The 16,974-nt window shown below is 48.6% G+C and overlaps 3 protein-coding genes across 4 annotated transcripts in view; 2 read left to right on the top strand and 1 right to left on the bottom strand.

The window, feature by feature from the left end:
* The first annotated feature begins 2,704 nt into the window (after positions 1–2,704).
* GLYCTK (glycerate kinase) lies at positions 2,705–9,713 on the top strand. Of its 2 annotated transcripts, XM_040358699.1 has the most exons (6): positions 2,705–2,887; positions 4,228–4,612; positions 5,822–5,973; positions 6,140–6,315; positions 8,634–9,499; positions 9,574–9,713. In XM_040358699.1, the coding sequence occupies exons 2-6, from the start codon at positions 4,245–4,247 to the stop codon at positions 9,590–9,592; spliced, it is 1,581 nt and encodes a 526-aa protein (XP_040214633.1). In that variant the 5' UTR covers positions 2,705–2,887; positions 4,228–4,244; the 3' UTR covers positions 9,593–9,713. The 2 variants fall into 2 exon arrangements, with proteins under 2 accessions (XP_040214633.1, XP_040214631.1); XM_040358697.1 differs by having other exon boundaries at positions 2,706–2,887; positions 8,634–9,713.
* Positions 9,714–13,421: 3,708 nt separating this feature from the next.
* Positions 13,422–16,559, bottom strand: LOC120945775 (adhesive plaque matrix protein-like). Its single transcript, XM_040360170.1, has 2 exons — positions 13,818–16,559; positions 13,422–13,451 (listed from the first exon to the last, which is right to left on the bottom strand). The coding sequence occupies exons 1-2, from the start codon at positions 16,557–16,559 to the stop codon at positions 13,422–13,424; spliced, it is 2,772 nt and encodes a 923-aa protein (XP_040216104.1).
* Positions 16,319–16,974, top strand: part of DNAH1 (dynein axonemal heavy chain 1) — a 99,426-nt gene continuing 98,770 nt past the window's right edge. The window contains 1 exon segment of the mRNA XM_040358700.1: positions 16,319–16,937. The gene's annotated coding sequence lies outside the window, so the exon portion shown is untranslated.

A 16,974-nucleotide genomic window follows, 5' to 3' on the forward strand; every position in this document is an offset into this window, starting at 1 on the left:
GAGGGAAGACCTTTGCGGCTATTGACCACCCCCCTCCATGACGTCAGGAGCTTCACCGCCATGTTGCGAATGGCGCGACGTGGGAACTCAGGGAGGAGCTTACAGCTTCCGCCATGCTCTGATTGGAACGCCGGAGACTCAAGGCCGTGGTGGAGGAGGCGCCAAGCTGTGAGTGACACACTAAGGGGCGGAGCCATGCTCTGATTGGCACGGCGCGCCGGATACTCAGGGGAGCGAGGAGGAGTTACTTCAGGCGCAAGTCGTGATTGGTCACTCGAGGCGCCATGTTGTGAATGGCACGGCTGAAACTCGTACAACGGAGGGGAAGGAGCTGCAGCTGCGGCCATGTTGTGATTGGCACGGTTGTCAGATTACACCGGAAGTACTATTATCTACAGAAAGGTGAGAGGGGTTTCAGCCTCTGGTGTCACTGTGAGGGAGGATTTCCTCCTCTAGGTGATGCCAATGTGTCTTTTTCTTCTGTATTTTACATTTTTGGGGACTTATTTTTTTTATTTATTATTCATCCTTTAATTCTGTTGTCCTCTATATGCAGGGGAAGGGGGGGGGCTTCTGAAGTTCGTCTGGGGGGGACATTAAAGCGGAAGGACGATGCAAGGCGACAGGTGGGGGAAGGGCGGTCGCGGAGCGATACAATGCGTCATTGTGGGGTCCTAGACTCCCCCTCCCCCATAAGAGATGACTCCACCCACAATTCTAATTTCACCTCCACCCTTTAATCATCGCCTACCGGCAACATTTTTTTTTTTTTAGTTTTTAAATCAACCATTTTTGCTAAAAATGACTTTAAATTCCCCCCAGAAATACATATTTTCTGAAAGCAGTGACCCCCGGAGAATAAAATGGTGGGTGTTGCCATTTTTTATGTTGCCCAGTTATTTATCAAATGCACATTTTCAGGAAAAAAAAAAATACGCTAAAGTGCATTTTAGTGCAAATAAAGGCAATAAAAATACCTGATTCTTTTTTTTTGGTAAAATATAAAAGTTATTTAGATATTTCGCCGAGTAATTAGATACCAAACACGTCGCGATTTTTAAAAATTGGGCACGCCGGTGAAATGGTGAGAAACAGCAGTACCTATAACGCTCCATAGGTGGCGCTTTATCACCTTCCCACCCGGCCAATCCTGACATCTCTTGTGTACAAGTGAGAATTTGTATCTTTTATTTATTTTTTGCTAAAAAAAAAATCATCAGAACCCCCAAACATTATATATATATATATTTATTTTCTTTTTAGCAGAGACCCTAAACCCCCAAACATATTATATATATATATAATTTTTAAGCAGAGACCCTAGAGAATAGACTGGCGATCGTTGCAATTTTTCTATATAGCACGATATTTGCGCAGCGATTTTTCCAAATAGTTTTTTTTTTAAAAGGCACTTTTATAAATTTTAATGTAAAAAAAATATATATATAAAACACAATTAAAATTGCGCTCGCCTGTGAAATGGTGATAAACAGCAGTACCTAAAACGCTCCACAGGTGGCGTTTTATCACCTTCCCACCCGGCCAATCCTGACATCTCTTGCGTACAAGGAAAAAAAAAATACAAGCTTTTGACAGGTTATCAGTTTATCAGGTTATGTATGCGCTCGCTTCTGCGCGTGAGCATGGGGGGGGGGGGGCGCTTTTATTTTATTTTTTACACTGCCCCTTTTCATTTTTTTTATAATTTTTTAAAAAATTCTATAATTCATTTAGATGTAATTATTTAATTTGTTTTTTATTTTTTTTACACTGTCCCTTTTATTTTATAATGTTTTTTATTCTTTTTTTAAAAAATGCTATCATTTTTTTTATTTAGATGTATTTATTATTATTTTTTTCTTTATGTATTTTTTTTTTTCACACGGTTCCTTTTCATTTTTTTTTTTTTTTTTATAATTTTAAAAAAAATCCTATCATTTTTTTTTTAATTATTTTTTTAAAAATTCTATAATTTATTTAGATGTATTTATTACATTTTTTTCTTATGTATTGTTTTTACACTGTCCCTTTCAATATTTTTTTAAAAATATGCTATCTTTTTTTTGTCTTATTTTTTAAAAAATGCTTAAATTTTTTTATTTAGATGTATTTATTACAATTTTTTTCTTATGTATTTTTTTTTACACTTTTTTAAAAATATGCTATCATTTTATTTGTCTTATTTTTTAAAAAATGCTTTAATTTTTTTTATTTAGCTGTATTTATTATTATTTTTTTCTTTATTATGTATTTTTATGTATTCTTATGTATTTTTTTTCACACTGTCCCTTTTGATATATATATATATATATATATATATATATATATATATATATATATATATATATATATATATATATATATATATATATTTTATAATTTTATTTAGATGTATTTATTTAATTTTTTTCTTATGTATTTTTTTTTACACTGTCCCTTTTAATTTTTTTATAATTTTTTAAAAATAATGCTATCATTTTTTTGTCTTAGTTTTAAAAAAAATTCTATAATTTGTTTTATTTAGATGTATTTATTTATTTTATTTTTCTTATGTATTTTATTTTATTTTTCCCTTTTCATTTTTTTTTATTCTATTATTTATTTTATTTAGATGTATTTATTTTTAAGCTGTCCTTTTTTTCTTTTTTTTTTTTATCATTTATGTTTCATTAACTTTATTGCTATGACAAGGGATGAACATGACCCCGGGCCAGTGACAGGTCCTCCTTATAGAGAGTTGAGGGCCAGGAACCTTCTAATGATTAACAGAGACGCTTTCTGACCGCCGTGGACTTTGACCCCCCTCCAAATATACAGACCCATCCCCCGCTATTCTCCCATAGGGACCATCCTGGACCCCCCAGCAGCACCCCGGGACCTGTGACAGGTATGGAGGACGCTGCTGTCACCCTAAGACTACAGAACACCCCCCCCTCCCCCCATTTATGAAGAAGGGGAGGTGTTCTGTATTTCTTTCCTAGGGTGACAACACAGATTTAGATGCAGTACAGTCAGTGAGTGTTGTTGTCACCCCAGGACAGGAAGTTTATTAGTACTACAGAACACCTCCCCCAATGTATGAAGTTGACTACAGAATCCCTGCCCTCAGAGGGGGAGGTGTTTTGCAGTCCTGTCCTACGGTGGCAACACAGCTTTAGATACAGTACAGTCAGTAAATGTTGTCACCCCAGGACAGGAAGTGTGTTGGTGCTACGGAACACCTCCCCCAATTTTATAAAGTTGAGGAAAGAGGGAGGTGTTCAGTAGTCGTTTTCTAGGGTGATAACACAGCTTTGAATTCAGTACAGTCGGTAAGTGTTGTCACCCCAGGACAGGAATTGTGTTGGTACTACAGAACACCTTCCCCAGTGTTTGAACTTGAGGAAAAAAATGTGTGTGTGTGGGGGGGGGGGGGGGGGGGTCAGGGTCAGCAGTCCTGCCCTAGGGTGACAACACAGCTTTAGATACAGTACAGTAAACAAGTATTGTCACCTCAGGACATGAAGTGTGTTGTTACTACAGAACACCTCCCCCAGTGTTATGAAGTTGAGCAAAAACGGGGGGGGGGGGGGGGTGTTCATTAGTCCTGTCCTAAGGTGACAACACGTCTTTGAATGCTGTACAATCAGTTAGTGTTGTCATCCCAGGAATTGCGTTGGTACTACAGAACACCTCCCCCAATGTAAAAAGTTGACTACAGAATCCCTCCCCTCATTATAGGGAGATGAGAAGAGGGGGAGGTGTTTTGCAGTCCTGTCCTACGGTGGCAACACGGCTTTAGATGCAGTACAGTCAGTGAGTGTTGTCACCCCAGGACAGGAAGTGTTTTAGTACTACAGAACACCTCCCCCTGTGTTATGAAGTTGAGGAATGGGGGAGGTGTTCAGTAGTCCTTTCCTAGGGTGACAACACTCCTCCCCTATGGATACAGTAAAGTGAGTGGTGTCACCCCAGGACAGGAAGTGTATTAGTACTACAGAACACCTCCCTCCGTGTTATGAAGTTGAGGAACGGGGGAGGTGTTCAGTAGTCCTTTCCTAGGGTGACAACGCTCCTCCCCTATGGATACAGTAAAGTGAGTGTTGTCACCTCAGGACAGGAAGTGTTTGAAGACTACAAAACATGTTGGGGAGATGAAAGAGAGGGGGAGGTGTTCTGTAGTCCTGATAACACTGCTCCTCTCTGGAGATGGGGGGGAAGTTAATATTTTTGTTTCTGTCTCTGCAGGGGTGTGCCGGCTCCTCATGGGGCGGATCCTACGTCTCCTGAACACGCCCCGCCTCCTACTCCGCCGATACCACGGAACGGTGGGGAAAAAGATGGCCGCCCTGCAGGACGACGCCCACCAGATCTTCCGGAGCGCGGTGTCCGCCGTCCTCCCCCCGCGCATGCTGCAGAGGGCGCTGGCGGTGAAGGAAGGGGCGGGCTCGGCCACCCTGGAGTGCGGGGGGAGGGAGTTCCGGCTGGACGGTAACCTGTACCTGGTGGGGTTCGGGAAAGCGGTTCTGGGAATGGCGGCGGAGGCGGAGCGGATAGTCGGGAGGCACCTGGTGAGGGGAGTGGTCAGCATTCCGCGGGGGATGGAGGAGAGTCTGAGGAGAGCCGGGAAGAGGTGAGAATACGCCCCCCTGCGGGCGGGCCGGGGGAGGGGCAGAGAAGGTGGGTGCCTCATCGGGAGAGGGAGGGACTAGAAGGCCTGAAAACTATAATACTGAAGTAACACAAAGCTCCTTGGGGGAGGGGCATACTAAAGGACCTCCTTCCAAGGCATGACATAGCTTTGCACGGCCGGGGGCGGGGCAATGACACCCTAAACCCACATCCTTGCTATAGGCGGGGGCAGGGCCATGACACCTTACACTCACAGCCTTGCTATAGGTGGGGGCGGGGCCATGACACCTTACACTCACATCCTTGCTATAGGCGGGGGCGGGCCATGACACCCTACACTCACATCCTTGCTACAGGCGGGGGCGGGCCATGACACCCTACACTCACAGCCTTGCTATAGGCGGGGGTGGGGCCATGACACCTTACACTCACATCCTTGCTATAGGCGGGGGCAGGGCCATGACACCTTACACTCACATCCTTGCTATAGGCGGGGCTGGGGCAATGACACCCTACACTCACAGCCTTGCTTTAGGCGGGGGCGGGGCAATGACACCTTACACTCACAGCCTTGCTATAGGCGGGGCAATGATACCTTACACTCACAGCCTTGCTATAGGCGGGGGCGGGGCCATGACACCCTACACTCACAGCCTTGCTATAGGCGGGGGCGGGGCCATGACACCCTACACTCACAGCCTTGCTATAGGCGGGGGCGGGCCATGACACCTTACACTCACATCCTTGCTATAGGCAGGGGCGGGCCATGACACCTTACACTCACATCCTTGCTATAGGCGGGGGCAGGGCCATGACACCTTACACTCACAGCCTTGCTATAGGCGGGGCCATGACACCCTACACTCACAGCCTTGCTATAGGCGGGGGCGGGGCCATGACACCTTACACTCACAGCCTTGCTATAGGCGGGGCCATGACACCTTACACTCACAGCCTTGCTATAGGCGGGGGCGGGACCATGATACCTTACACTCACAGCCTGTCCTTTAACTTCCATGTGTAGTGATGTCAGGTGTCCTTCAATCTGAAACACTGAGGACATCTTGTGGCTGAATAGAGTTACTACGAGGGACGTCTCTGGGATGGAGGTAAGTATTGCAGCCGCCCGCACATATTAGGGGGGCCCCTTATAATACAAAATTCATCCTGGAGTCGGTCGGACTTTACCTCCTGTGTTTCCTCTGTGCAGAGACATGCTTCTTCCTCCGGGGGGCCGGGTGCTGGTCATGGAGGGGGCCGCAAACAACATGGTGGACGAGGCCGCGGCGAGAGCCGCCGGGGAGATCCGGGAATTGGCCGAGAGACTGCAAGAGAGCGACATCCTGCTGGTCCTGATCTCAGGTATAAGTCCCATCTACAGTACAGAGAACCACCAGTCTGCTGCAGGCAGGAGGAGGCATTTCCTCAGTCTCCAGTGATCAGACTGTACATTGTAACTTTGTAGGAGGAGGAGGAGGAGTCATTTCCTCTGCTGCAGACAGATGAGGGTTTTGTCTTCTTTTCTCAGGTGGAGGTTCAGCGCTGCTCCCGGCTCCGGTCCCTCCGCTCACCCTGCAGGACAAGCAGAACATCACCCAGCAGATGGCGCTGAGAGGGGCGACTATCCAGGAACTGAACGCCATCCGCAGAGCCCTGTCCCAGCTGAAGGGAGGAGGACTGGCCAGGGCGGCGTATCCGGCACAGGTGAGTGGAAGGAGTCCCCTCCCCCGAGGGGCACCAACCAACACAGACCTTTAATGGAATTGAGTTTTGGACAAGGGACCCCCCTCCACCCCTCTTCACCGCCCTCCACCCTCTCCCCTCCCCCCCCCCCACCTCCCCTTTTTTTTTTTTATATATATCTTTTTTTATTATTATTATTATTATTATTATCTTATTTTGTTTTATTTTTATATATTTTTTAAAATTTTTATTATTTTATTTTAATGTTTTTTTTTTATTTAATATTTTATTTATTTATTTATAATTTTTTTAATTAATATTTAATTTTATTTTGTATTTTAAGTTTTTTTTTAATTAACCCCTTCCATACCAGGCACTTACGCACCTTCCCGCCCAGGCCAATTTTCAGCTTTCTGTCGCAATTTGAATGACAATTGCGCGGTCGTTTTTCCCCACAAATAGAGATTTCTTTTGGTGGTATTTGATCACCTCTGCGATTTTTTTTTTTTGTGTTTTTTTTTGCGCAACAACAAAAAAACGACCGAAATTTTGGAAAAAAATTAAGTTTTTATTTTTTTCTGTAATTTTTTTTGTAAATAAGTAAGTTTTTTTCTTCTTCTTCAGTTATGGGCACTGATATGGCGACACTGATGGGCACTGATAGGCGGCGCTGGTATGCTGCACTGATGTGCATTCATAGGCGGCACTGATGGGCACTCATACGCGGCACTGATGGGCACTCATAGGCTACACTGATAGGCACTCATAGGCGGCACTGATGGGCACTCATAGGCTGCACTGATGGGCACTCATACACGGCACTGATGGGCACTCATAGGCGGCACTGATGGGCACTCTTTGGCAGCACTGGGCACTCTTTGGCAGCACCGATGGGCACTCATAGGCGGCACTGATGGGCACTCATAGGCGGCACTGATGGGCACTCATAGGCGGCACTGATGGGCACTCATAGGCTGCACTGATGGGCACTCATAGGCAGCACTGATGGGCACTCTTTGGCGGCACTCATAGGCGGCACTGATGGGCACTCATAGGCGGCACTGATGGGCACTCATAGGCGGCACTGGGCACTCATAGGCGGCACTGATGGGCACTCATGGGTTGCACTTATGGGGTGGCACAGATGGGCACTGGGCAAGAGGTGGCACTGATGGACACTGGGTGGCACTGATAGACACTGAGGGGTGGCACTGATGGCATTTCTGGGCATCATTACAGTCAGTGCCCATGTTGCCAGTCAGTGCCCACAAATTTGTGGGCACTGATTGGCATTGATTGTGTTTTTTTTTTTTTTATTGTTTTTTTTGGCTCCATTTGGTAACCGGAGGGCATTCCCTGGTGGTCCAGTGTGGGCATCCGAAGAGGGGGGGTGTGATAAACAATCAGCGCGAACCCCCCCCCCATCAGGAGAGCCGCCGATCTGTTCTCCTCTACTCGTGTCTGTCAAACGGGAGTGAGGAAGAGCCAATCAACGGCTCTTCCTGTTTACATCGTGATCAGCCGTGATTGGACACGGCTGATCACATGGTAAAGAGCCTCTGCCGGAGGCTCTTTACCGAGATCGGAGATGCAGGGTGTCAGACTGACACGAGCGCCCCACGAGCGCGCGCCGGCATGAAATCCTGCAGGACGTCCATAGACGTCCAGTCAGGATTTCACAACCACTTCCCGGACGTCAATTGACTATGGACCGGGCGGGAAGTGGTTAATATTGTTTTATTTTATATTTTATATGATCTTATTTTAATATTTTTTTAATTAGTAATATTTTAATATATATTGTTTTATTTTTATTTTAATATTTTTTTAATCAATATTGTTTTATTATTTTTAAATTTATATGATTTTATTTCATTTTAATTAATTTTATTTTATTCCAAAATTCAGAATTTTTGAAAATCGGAAAATTTGGGATTTTTGAATTTCGGAATTTCCCGGCAGTGCGCACTTCTAGAATCGACTCTTAAGGCTGCATTCACACCTCTGCGACAAGATACGCCGCGTAAGCGGCGTATTTTGCCGCGAGTGTGTAACTTTTTTTTTTTTTTTTTTTAACAAAGCCTTGCCATTGCTTTGTATGGGCGAACGCCAATGCCGCCTGAAAAAAAGGGTCCGGGACTTTTTTTCAGGCGGCCGGCGTACGGCGTCTATGAGATGTGAACCATCTCCATAGACAGCAATGGGAATTCTCCCCTCCAGCGGCACGAGCGTCCGGCGTCGGGCGTTTTGTCGCGGAGGTGTGAATGGGCTCTTAAAGTAACGTTAGTCTTCTTTTGGGTCCAGCGCTCCACCGACACGTCTGTCCTTTCCCTTTGCAGGTTGTCGGTCTGATCCTGTCTGATGTCATCGGGGACGACCTCCAGGTCATCGCCAGCGGTCCGACGGTCCCCGGCGCTCACAGCGCGGAGGATTGCCTGCGGATCCTCGAGAGATACGGCCTGAGGGGAGCGGCGCCGGGGGCCGTGGAGGACGCCATAACCTCCAGACCGGGAGAGGAAGGGGCGGCACCCTTCCCGCACGTCCACAACATCCTCATCGGCTCCAACCAGATCGCCCTCCGCGAGGCGGAACGGGAGTCTCAGAAGTTGGGTTACCTCCCTCTCCTGCTCTCCGCCGCCGTCAGCGGAGACGTGGCGCCCGTCTCGCGGTTCTTCGCCCTCCTGGCTCGGGTCGTCTGCTCCATCCTGACCTCCGACCCCGAGCAGGCGCATCTAGAACGGGAGATCCTCCTCCTGGCCTCCACTATGGCCCTCCCCGGCCTCCGTCTCGCCCAGCGGCTGCAGGAGGTGAAGGAGAACGCCGGGAAGGCGGGCGCCGTCTGCGCCCTTTTCGGAGGGGAGATCACGGTGCAGGTCCGGGGGAAGGGCAAGGGCGGGCGGAACCAGGAGCTGGCGCTGCGAGTGGCTGAGGAGTGGCACGGGTCTTCGGCGGCCATGGCGGGGTGCGAGGTGCTGTTCCTGAGTGGGGGCACCGATGGGCAGGACGGCCCCACCGATGCCGCGGGGGCTTCCTCCTATCCGGGGCTCGTGGCGCAGGCTGCGGAGGGCGGGCTGGACACGGGGCGCTCCCTCAACGCCAGCGACTCCAACGGCTTCTTCAGGCAGTTCCAAAATGGCCGACACCTCCTGGTGACGGGACTGACGGGGACCAACGTCATGGACGTTCAGGTGCTTCTCGTGCGGAGGCAAGCGGAGGGGCCCTGACCACCTGATCCACAGGGGGCAAGTGGAGGGGCCCTGACCACCTGATCCAAAGGAGGCAAGCGGAGGGGCCCTGACCACCTGATCCACAGGGGGCAAACGGAGGGGCCCTGATCCACAGGGGGCGCCACAATACAGAATCGATCTCTGTCCAAAAATAAAACACATTTTATCAATAAATGATTTATTTGTGATGAATCTCTGTGTGATCTGTACAGTGAGAGTGTCGGGGCCCCCGGGGGCCCAACCCGTGGCCTTCTGCTAGCAGCCCGAGGGTTATTGTGTAAGGTCCCGGCCTGGGGAGCGGGGGAGAGCGGCTCGGAACTGCTAATGATAGGTAAGTGATCACTGACAGCAATGCTGGGGGTTATTATTGCACTCACTTAGCCAGATTCAGGTAGGGCGCCGCATCTTTAAGGCGGCGTAGCGCATCGTATTTACGCTACGCCGCCTTAAGTCAGAGAGGCAAGTACTGTATTCACAAAGCACTTGCCTACTAACTTACGGCGGCGTAGCGTAAATGGGGCCGGCGTAAGTGCGCCTAATTCAAATGAGGATGAGGGGGCGTGTTTTATGTAAATGGGTGGTGACCCGACGTGATTGACGTTTTTTACGAACGGCGCATGCGCCGTCCGTGTACGGTGTACGTATCCCAGTGTGCATTGCGCCAAAGTACGCCGCAAGGACGTATTGGTTTCGACGTGAATGTAAATGACGTCCAGCCCCATTCACGGACGACTTACGCAAACGACGTAAAATTTTCAAATTTCGACGCGGGAGCGACGGCTATACTTAACATTGACTAGGCCAGCTTTTTGTTGGAATAACTTTACGCCGGAAACCGCTTTACGTAAACGGCGTATCTTTACTGCGACGGGCAAGCGTACGTTCGTGAATCGGCGTATCTAGGCATTTACATATTCTACGGCGAACTCAACGGAAGCGCCACCTAGCGGCCAGCGGAAATATTGCACCCTAAGATAGGACGGCGCAAGCTGTCGTATCTTAGCTAGGTTTAAGTGTATCTCTGTTTGAGAATACACTTAAACTTAGGACGGCGCAGATTCCGAGTTACGTCGGCGTATCTACTGATATCTACTGATACGCCGGCGTAACTCTCTCTGAATCTGGCTAACTGACACCAATGCTGGGGGTTATTATTGCACTCACTGACAATGCTGGGGGTTATTATACTCCAGTTTCTCCAGTGTGCACTGCGATGCCCTGCAAAAAAATGCATCAAGGCCGACATTTTGGGGTGTTGCAGTGAATGTTGATATGATGTGACCCTCTGGATAATTTGGGGGACACTTGAGACCCCCCATAAATTTCAAGCTGACCATCACCGCCCCCAGGCCCGTCGGAGACCCGACAGGCAAAGCAAGCATTTGCCAGGGGCCCCCGAGCTGGCCATGGGCCCCATCAGGGAGGGCCCTTGCCGCACCGCTGCGTCCTCCTGCAGTCCGGTTGGCCGTGTACCATAACCGCGCGGTACAGGAGATTCAGGTTCCTGTTCCCGGGGCCGGACTGACAGGAAGTGCACACAGTGGCCCAGATTCAAGAAGCAATTGCGCCTGCGTAACCATAGTTACACAGGCGCAATTGCTTACTTCCCCCGGCGTAACGAATGCTCCTGATTCAGGAACCTCGTTACGCCGACTGCAGCCTAAGATATGCGCGGCATAAGGCTCTTATGCCCGCATATCTTAGGCTGCATTCTTGCGATGGCCGCTAAGGGGGCGTTCCCGTTGTGCTCAGCGTACAGTATGCAAATTGCATACTAACGCCGATTCACTACGGTACGCGCGCCCTGCGTACGCAGTTTACGTCGTTTGCGTACGGCGTGTTTAGCGTAAGGCTGCCCCTTCTAATAGCAGGGGCAGCCAATGCTAAAGTATACCCGTCGTTCCCGCGTCGCAAAATTTGAAATTTACGTCATTTGCGTAAGTGAATCGTGAATAGCGCTGGACGCCATTCACTTTGAAGCAAATGACGTCCTTGCGACGTCATTTACCGCAATGCACGTCGGGAAAGTTTCCCTGACTGAGCATGCGCTCGGCGCGGGAACGCGCCTAATTTAAATGATTCCCGCCCCCTACGGGATCATTTAAATTGCGCGCGCTTACGCCGGCATTTTGCCGGCGCGCCCACGCAATTTACTGAGCTACTGCTCCGTGAATGAAGGGCAGCGCAGTAAATTTGCGGGGGCGCAGGGCAAAAACGTTGCCCTGCGCCTCCGTAAAAAATGCGCAAATCTAACTGAATCCGGGCCAGTGAGTGTTCACTTCCTTTCAGTCCGGCCCCGGGAACAGCAAACTGAATCTCCTGTCCCGCGCGGTTATGGTACACGGCCGACCGGACTGCAGGAGGACGCAGCGATGCGGCAAGGGCCCTCCCAGCTGGGGCCCCTGTGCGGACACCAACATATGCCGGCGTGTGCGTGTGAGGCGGAGGATAGGGGTAAGCCGCCAACCCCCCCCCCCCCCCCCCCTCAACTTATAAAGTGACTTTTTTTATTTGTTTTGCTTGGGGCCCCCAAATGTCTTCAAACGGCCCTGACCGCCCCCTAGTGTGAGCGCCCCCCCAGAAACTCCACATAATTCATAGATAATCTTATAGACTCTTTTACTACATGACCATTAATCCTAAAAAGAAATTCTACATGTTGGATTGCAATGTGTGTGATCAGCATAAATGTATCGATAACAACCCCCCCCCCCCCCAATCTCAGAGGGAAATAATAATATTATATAACAATAAATCCCCCTGCACTCCACCTGTCTTCTCTGTAATGGCCGCTAGGTGGCAGCAGAGGAGCAGTCATTTCCTGTGCTGGAATGCTTTGCACCGCGCTGGCCGCTAGAGGGCGATAGACACTGCGCGGCCGTGATTGCAGGGGGCGTGTCCGGCTCTTCTCCATGGCAACGTTCAGCGTCCTGTTGCCTGGCGACGTGGAAGGCAGCGGCGCGAGGCAGGTAATGTGATTTGTATCTGTGCGATGAGAAAATGTATCAAATCTTCTTCATTGTATCCGATCAGAAGATACATTGTATACAGTGTGTGGGTGGGGCATGCTGGGACTTCTGGTTCCTCCAGGGGCCACAGGCTGTATTAGGAGGTCATGCTGGCCCTTTACTTCCTCCAGGGGGCCACAGGCTGTATGTGGAGGTCTTGCTGGGACTTCTGGTTCCTCCAGGGGCCACAGGCTGTAGAAGGACGTCATGGTGTGCCCTATAGTTCCTCCAGGGGCCACAGGCTGTATGTGGAGGTCATGCTGGGACCTATAGTTCCTCCAGGGGCTGTATTAGGAGGTCATGGTGGGCCCTATAGCCCTCCAGGGGCCACAGGCTGTATAAGGAGGCCATGCTGTGGGCTATAGTTCCTCGAGGGGCCACAGGCTGCATTAGAAAGGTCAGGCTGGGCCCTATGATGTTTCCAGGGGCCACAGGCTGTATGTGGAAGTCATGCTGGGCCCTATAGTTCCTCCAGGGGCACCAGGCTGTATTAGATCATGTTGGGCCCTATAGTTCCTCCAGGGGGCACAGGCTTATTTGGAGGTCATGCTGGGCCCTATAGTTGCTCCAGGGGCCACAGGCTGCATTAGAAAGGTCAGGCTGAGCTCTATGATGTTTCCAGGGGCCACAGTCTGTATGTCATGCTGGGCCTTATAGTTCCTCCAGGGGCACCAGGCTGTATTAGGAGGTCATGCTGGGCCTTATAGTTTCTCCAGGGGCCACAGGCTGTACCAGGAGGTTATGCTGGGACCTATTATCCCCCGGCGGTCACAGGCTGCATTAGGAGGTCATGTTGGTCCCCTTTGGTTCCTCCAGGGGCCACAGGGGACATTGGAGGAGTCTCAGATGTCCATACACTGGAGCTGGGAGACAGCAGGTCAGGTGACAGCAGTCAGACTTTGGAGGACCTCTGACCCTCCAACTGCACCGGAGAAAGCAAAGAGGAAATATAATGGTTTAGAGTGTAAGCTCCGCGGCCCTCCACTCCTTCTGTACTGTAATCATTCTCTCCCCCTTTATATTGTACAACGATGTGCCGATTGTTGGCACCATATAAATCCGAATAATATAATATATAATAATAATAATAATAAAATGTAATGAACATGTGAAAGCTTCTATGAGATTTTAGTGATTAGGTTTACATAACCACATGACCTCCGGAAGATTTACCCCCCTTCAAGACCGGGTCATTTTTTGCAATACGGCACTGCGTTACTTTAACTGACGAAGGTGCGGTCATGCAACGCTGTATCCAAATAAATTCTGGAGAAGCTGGGAGAGATACTGGGAACATAGGATTCTCTGGAGATACTGGGAACATAGGATGTTCTGGAGATGCTGGGAACATAGGATGTTCTGGAGATGCTGGGAACATAGGATGATCTGGGGAGATACTGGGAACATAGGATGTTCTGGAGATACTGGGAACATAGGATTCTCTGGAGATACTGGGAACATAGGATGTTCTGGAGATACTAAGAACATAGGATGCTCTGGAGATACTGGGAACATAGGATGCTCTGGAGATACTGGGAACATAGGATGCTCTGGAGATACTGGGAACGTAGGATGCTCTGGAGATACTGGGAACATAGGATGCTCTGGAGATACTGGGAACATAGGATGTTCTGGAGATACCGGGAACATAGGATGATCTGGAGATACTGGGAACATAGGATGCTCTGGAGATACTGGGAACATAGGATGTTCTGGAGATACTGGGAACATAGGATGCTCTGGAGATGTTGGGAACATAGGATGCTCTGGAGATACTGGGAACATAGGATGTTCTGGAGATACCGGGAACATAGGATGATCTGGAGATACTGGGAGCATAGGATGATCTGGAGATACTGGGAACATAGGATGCTCTGGAGATACTGGGAACGTAGGATGCTCTGGAGATACTGGGAACATAGGATGCTCTGGAGATACTGGGAACATAGGATGCTCTGGAGATACTGGGAACATAGGATGTTCTGGAGATACTGGGAACATAGGATGCTCTGGAGATACTGGGAACATAGGATTCTCTGGAGATACTGGGAACATAGGATGCTCTGGAGATACTGGGAACATAAGATGTTCTGGAGATACTAAGAACATAGGATGTTCTGGAGATACTGGGAACATAGGATGCTCTAGAGATACTGGGAACATAGGATGCTCTAGAGATACTGGGAACATAGGATGCTCTGGAGATACTGGGAACATAGGATGTTCTGGAGATACTAAGAACATAGGATGTTCTGGAGATACTGGGAACATAGGATGTTCTGGAGATACTGGGAACATAGGATGCTCTGGAGATCCCGGGAACATAGGATGCTCTGGAGATACTGGGAACATAGGATGTTCTGGAGATACTGGGAACATAGGATGTTCTGGAGATACTGGGAACATAGGAAGCTCTGGAGATACTGGGAACATAGGATGTTCTGGAGATACCGGGAACATAGGATGCTCTGGAGATACTGGGAACATAGGATGTTCTGGAGATACTGGGAACATAGGATGTTCTGGAGATACCGGGAACATAGGATGCTCTGGAGATACTGGGAACATAGGATGTTCTGGAGATACTGAGAACATAGGATGATCTGGAGATACTGGGAACATAGGATGTTCTGGAGATACTGGGAACATAGGATGATCTGGAGATACTGGGAACATAGGATGCTCTGGAGATACTGGGAACATAGGATGCTCTGGAGATGCTGGGAACATAGGATGCTCTGGAGATGCTGGGAACATAGGATGCTCTGGAGATACTGGGAACATAGGATGTTCTGGAGATACTGGGAACATAGGATGTTCTGGAGATACTGGGAACATAGGATGTTCTGGAGATGTTGGGAACATAGGATGATCTGGAGATACTGGGAACATAGGATGATCTGGAGATACTGGGAACATAGGATGCTCTGGAGATACTGGGAACATAGGATGTTCTGGAGATACTGGGAACATAGGATGCTCTGGAGATGTTGGGAACATAGGATGCTCTGGAGATACTGGGAACATAGGATGTTCTGGAGATACTGAGAACATAGGATGCTCTGGAGATACTGGGAACATAGGATGCTATGGAGATGCTGGGAACATAGGATGATCTGGAGATACTGGGAACATAGGATGTTCTGGAGATACTGGGAACATAGGATGGTCTGGAGATGCCAGGAACATAGGATTCTCTGGAGATACTGGGAACATAGGATGTTCTGGGGAGATACTGGGAACATAGGATGTTCTGGGGAGATACTGGGAACATAGGATGCTCTGGAGATACTGGGAACATAGGATGCTCTGGAGATACTGGGAACATAGGATGATCTGGAGATGCTGGGAACATAGGATGTTCTGGAGATGCTGGGAACATAGGATGCTCTGGAGATACTGGGAACATAGGATGATCTGGAGATGCTGGGAACATAGGATGTTCTGGAGATACTGGGATCATAGGATGTTCTGGAGAAACTGGGAACATAGGATGTTCTGGAGATACTGGGAACATAGGATGCTCTGGAGATACTGGGAACATAGGATGCTCTGGAGATACCGGGAACATAGGATGATCTGGAGATACTGGGAACATAGGATGTTCTGGAGATACTGGGAACATAGGATATTCTGGAGATACTGGGAACATAGGATGCTCTGGAGATACTGGGAACATAGGATGTTCTGGAGATACTGGGAACATAGGATGCTCTGGAGATACTGGGAACATAGGAAGCTCTGGAGATACTGGGAACATAGGATATTCTGGAGATACTGGGAACATAGGATGATCTGGAGATACCAGAAACATAGGATGTTCTTGAGATACTGGGAACATAGGATGTTCTGGAGATACTGGGAACATAGGATGCTCTGGAGATACTGGGAACATAGGTTGCTCTGGAGATACTGGGAACATAGGATGTTCTGGAGATACTGGGAACATAGGATGTTCTGGAGATACTGGGAACATAGGATGTTCTGGAGATACTGGGAACATAGGATGATCTGGAGATACTGGGAACATAGGATGTTCTGGAGATACTGGGAATCAGATTGCGGCAGTCCAGGAACATTTCTTTTTTCCATAGGATGCCCCCTTATCGGAAGTCTTCCCAGTATTTTCATTGCATTAACATTTTCAGAAGGGGGTTGGCAATAGCAGCCTATTATTTCCCTCACTACATGTCTATCTTTGAAGCTGACCACGCCCACATGGTGAATTGGTGATGTGTATGGTGAGCTAAGGAGGAGTGTTCAGAGATTATAACTTGTATGGATCTCTTGGGCCTGTCTCTGAGCCCCATTGTACTCAATGTGTTCAATCTCTCCTTCCAGGCTCTGTTTGTGGTGGGAAATACTGGATATCTGACATTCCATGAAGGTCATGAAGGCGCCCTTATAAGTAAGTACTGAATGCCTGGCCTGTGTGTACCTGGCCT

Source organism: Rana temporaria, chromosome 7, assembly GCF_905171775.1.
Source record: "Rana temporaria chromosome 7, aRanTem1.1, whole genome shotgun sequence".
NCBI lineage: Eukaryota > Metazoa > Chordata > Amphibia > Anura > Ranidae > Rana > Rana temporaria.

Excerpts from the sequence above, each read along its gene's own strand:
- GLYCTK (XM_040358699.1), top strand. The coding sequence starts at position 4,245 with ATGGGGCGGATCCTACGTCTCCTGAACACGCCCCGCCTCCTACTCCGC. Across the intron at positions 4,613-5,821 it reads CTGAGGAGAGCCGGGAAGAG|AGACATGCTTCTTCCTCCGG; the intron begins GTGAGAATACGC and ends TCCTCTGTGCAG. Across the intron at positions 6,316-8,633 it reads GGGCGGCGTATCCGGCACAG|GTTGTCGGTCTGATCCTGTC; the intron begins GTGAGTGGAAGG and ends TTCCCTTTGCAG.
- LOC120945775 (XM_040360170.1), bottom strand. The coding sequence starts at position 16,559 with ATGTTCCCAGTATCTCCAGATCATCCTATGTTCCCAGTATCTCCAGAA. Across the intron at positions 13,452-13,817 it reads CAGAGAATCCTATGTTCCCA|TTGGAGGGTCAGAGGTCCTC; the intron begins GTATCTCTCCCA and ends TCTCCGGTGCAG.